We start from the raw sequence: 4112 nt of genomic DNA, 5'->3' as shown, positions 1-4112 counted from the left end.
ATTTTTGCTGAAAAATTCGTGGTCAAGAAGGTGTTCTTCAATTGGGTTGCTGCTGTGAGTTCTTATAAATACCACTGATCAAAACAAAAAATAAAAAAGAGAATCATCGTACTTTCTATTTTTTTTGTAAACTACAACTGTTGCAAGCAATCTTCAAGTGAGAAAGAAAAGAATCTTCTCGTGGACGTAGACCTATTTGTCAAACCACGTAACTTTGCGTGTTCCTTCTTCTTCTATCTTCTTATTCAATTTTCCTATGTTTCTCTACAAATCAATGAAAACACGATCTTATAATCAAATCACAACGTTTTCAGAGTATCGAGTTGCAACGAGTAAAGAATTTTTCTCATCGAGTTGCATCGAGTCACGAATTTCTCTCATCAAGTTGCATCGAGTAAAGATTAATACTCATCGAGTAGGATCGAGTAAAGATTAATACTCGTCGAGTTCCATCGAGGAAAGAACAGAAACTCATCGAGGAAAGAAGAAAAAACCCATCGAGTAACGAGTATATACACATTGAAGAATTAACAGTGCTTATCGAATAAAAAAGAAAAACAAAAAGAACTTTACTCGAAGAAACAGAGCTTTCTTCATCCATTTCTTCACCAACTTAGGATTGATCTTGATTAATTGGGCCTACCCAAGACAGTATAACCCAACAATATATATACACTTTAAATTTTAGGACCATTCAAGTTTCTTTGGATTGATAATTGGTATTTTATGCTGAACAATTGCTAAACAAGATTAATAATTTCAAAATCATGCATATTAAATTATCAGAATAAAAAACAATATAACTATGTAAACTCCTTCAAATCACATAAAAATTAGGAAAACTAAATAATTTCTCACATCAGTATCGTCCACCTAATTATTATAATTTCATCCTCCGTAATAGCCGTCCGAGTCTTTCTAATTATAGATTACTTTAATCAACCTATTAATTGGTCAAATATTATAACATAAATATATTAATATGTTGTGTACATTTTTATTATGTTAATTAAATATTCTAACGGCCTATTCACTGAGTAATGTTATTGGCCAAAAACAAAAGTGGGTTGGAGTGGTCAATACGATATTCTAATGAATAATTGAAACAGATGCTTAAGTTTAATTTAAAAACTCCTCATATAGTAGGTTGTGTAACTGAGGTGATATTCATATATCGGTGATTCAACCTAGGAAGATATAAGTGATATCAATGATATTAGTGATATCGATGATATAAGTTGACACCAAAGATAGACACTTATAGACTTCTCATTGATAAACTTCTAACCCTTATAGACTTCTCAATGATTCTTGTGATCTTCACCTTTGTCGTAATCTTAATAATTAGGAAATTTTGGAATAGGTTGTCTTATCACACCATCTCATATCAGTAAGATACCATTCTAGTGTTGACATCTGGATCTGGCCTTTAGACTCTTCAAGCTACTATACTGTCATTTCCCTTATGGTCGACTTGACTGATTCTATTGATCCTCATCGGAAGGACCTCTATTGTACTATTTGGAAGGACTTCTATTCAAAGAAGGTTAATTTTTTTTTTTTTTTAATGAAAAATCAGTCTTGGAGCCATAAATACAGTTGATAGAATGCAATGTCATATGTCTTATATGCATATCTCCCCTTCTTGGTGCTCTATGTGTTGCCATAGTTCTGAATCTCAAACTCATTTGTTTGCTCATTGCTCCTTTGTGCAGCGTTTTTGGAATACTATTTTGGATGCTTTCGACTGGTCTTTGGTTCTCATTAATTCTACTTCTGATCTCTTGGCTACTCTATTCGTGGGGCATCCCTTTGGTGGTTCTAGAAAAATACTTTGGTTGGTTATTGTGAGGAGTTTCTCTTGGACTCTTTGGGGTGATCACAATGGTCGCATCATTAGATAAATTTTCTTTCCTTTTGATAGAATTTTGGATCCATACTTACTTATCTTTAAACTGGTGTAATTCTGAGTCTCCTTTAAATTTTTATAGTTTATCTTTTTTTCTCTCTCGTTGGAGAGATTTCTTATAATCATCTATTTCATTCATCAATGAAATGTAACTATTTTCCAAAAAAAGTGTTGATATTTGAAAGTTGATAGTTTCCTTTCAAAGTCAATAGCACTTATAGAAGTTTTTGATGGTTAGTCTTTTAAAGTTGATAATCACCAATAGCCATCGGTATTTTTGAGTATTAGTCTTTAAGTTGATAACTACCAATAGAAGTCCATCAATAATATAGTCATGATAGAATTTTATTGATGATAGTCAAAATCATGCACACATGCATACTAAATGATCAGAATAAAAAAAACATAACTAGCTAAACTCCCTTAAATCACACAAAAAAGAGAACTAAAAAATTTCTCACCTCTTATTTGAAAACTCTTCCGTAAGTGAATGCCGTCCATCTAGTTATTATAATTTTCATCCTCCATGATAGTCTTCTTATGAGTCTTTTTAATTATAAATTATGTTAATCAACCTATTAACTGATGAAATATTTTTTTTAATAAAAAAAATAACAAATGGTTGATATGGCAAGACAATGTACTAATTTATAAATTAAAACATAAGCCTAAGTTGTTACTTAAAACTACCCATATGGTTGTTGTGTAACTACTGGCAGCTGATTGGAATTGGAATTAACTGATTGATGGATAACATAGCAAATTGGAAAAGATTTATTTTTCTTTACACCGTATTTCTCATACATATGATTTATCCCACAATTTCTCGATTAGACTTCGCTAAATCTTCATGTCCAGACGCCCGTAGCTACATCACTCCCAACAGCACTTACCAGGAAAATCTAGAAACACTACTTTCCTCCGTGTCCTCCGGTCCCCAGTTCATAACTTACGGCATTTACAATCACTCTGCCGGAGAAGAGCCGAACAGAGTGAACGCTGTCGCCCTCTGCGTTGGAGATATTTCGATGGATATATGCAGGGTTTGCGTGGATGAATCGAGTCGGAAGATTTTAGAGGATTGCCCGAACCAGAAGGCAGCAATCGTATGGTACGATCAGTGCCTGCTTCGGTACTCAGGCAGTGGAAATTACAATTGGGGCAGGGAGTCGATTTTCAATGGCAATAAGGCGTCGTCGGACCCGGATAGGTTCGTTGAGGCAGTGAAGAGCTTGATGGGGAGACTGAGAGAAGAGGCTGCTTCGGGGGATTCGACCCGGAAACTTGGGTGGGGGGAGATATCGGCCGGGAACGAAACTGTGTATGGGCTAGTGCAGTGCATTCCCGACATGTCGTCCACGGATTGCGAAAGCTGCGTTGGTGAGGGTTTGGTGCTGATCTCTGACGCTAGAATTGGAGGAAGAATATTTATGGGTGGTTGTGTTTTGCGATACGAGAACTATAGTTTCTCTAATCTGACGACCAATGCCTCTCCCTCCTCATCTCTTGTGCCAATTGCAGGTACTCAACTTGTCACCATAGCCTTCTAACTTCCTACCACATAACTTAGACAATTTTTTTTATTAAAGCCTCCGAAAATACTTTTTTGGGTTCTTAGATTCTCAGACATTCCATCTATCTTAGATATATGATTTAATTTCTATTTAATTTAATTTTTAGATTTAAATCCTATTTTGGTTCTTAATTTTGAATCTTGTTCTATTTTAGTCTCTAAACTTTTAAAAACGTTTGTTTTAGTCTAAAAAAATTTAAAAGTGTTTATTTTAGTTCTTACCATTAAATTTTTGTTAAAACTTAAACCTAAAATAGGACAATATTCAAAATTTAGATTTCAAAATGTTACAATTTTATCTTTGGAATATGAGTTTGGTTTTAATTTGGTCCCAAGTTTTAAGATTTAGAATTGTAACATCGATTTTTTTATTAAATTCTCACTTTTAGTGATTAGCTTTAGTTTAATTAAATTAAAATAATTATGAAATGAAATTTAAATTTCGTTTTAATAGTAATGAAAAATAATTATAATTTGATTAAGTTAATCAATAAACTTTAACATTAAAGATGGAAAATTAATATCTAGTGAAAATTAAGGTTAAATATGTAAATTTTAAAAGGGATCAAATTTAAACAAAATTCAAATTTCAAAGGTAAAATTGAAATGTTTTGAAACTTAGGAACTAGA

At 32.9% G+C, this 4112-nt stretch overlaps 1 protein-coding gene across 1 annotated transcript; it reads left to right on the top strand.

The window, feature by feature from the left end:
- The first annotated feature begins 2715 nt into the window (after positions 1-2715).
- LOC150037033 (cysteine-rich repeat secretory protein 38-like) lies at positions 2716-3459 on the top strand. The gene has a single exon (XM_090311856.1). The coding sequence runs from the start codon at positions 2716-2718 to the stop codon at positions 3457-3459; it is 744 nt and encodes a 247-aa protein (XP_090167982.1).
- The last annotated feature ends 653 nt before the right edge of the window (positions 3460-4112 follow it).

Source organism: Benincasa hispida, chromosome 3 (assembly GCF_027475165.1).
Source record: "Benincasa hispida cultivar pf3 chromosome 3, pf3_genome.v1.1, whole genome shotgun sequence".
NCBI classification, from domain to species: Eukaryota; Viridiplantae; Streptophyta; class Magnoliopsida; order Cucurbitales; family Cucurbitaceae; genus Benincasa; species Benincasa hispida.
The sequence above is the reverse complement of the archived record's forward strand: the minus strand, read 5'-3'. Positions and strand labels throughout refer to the sequence as shown.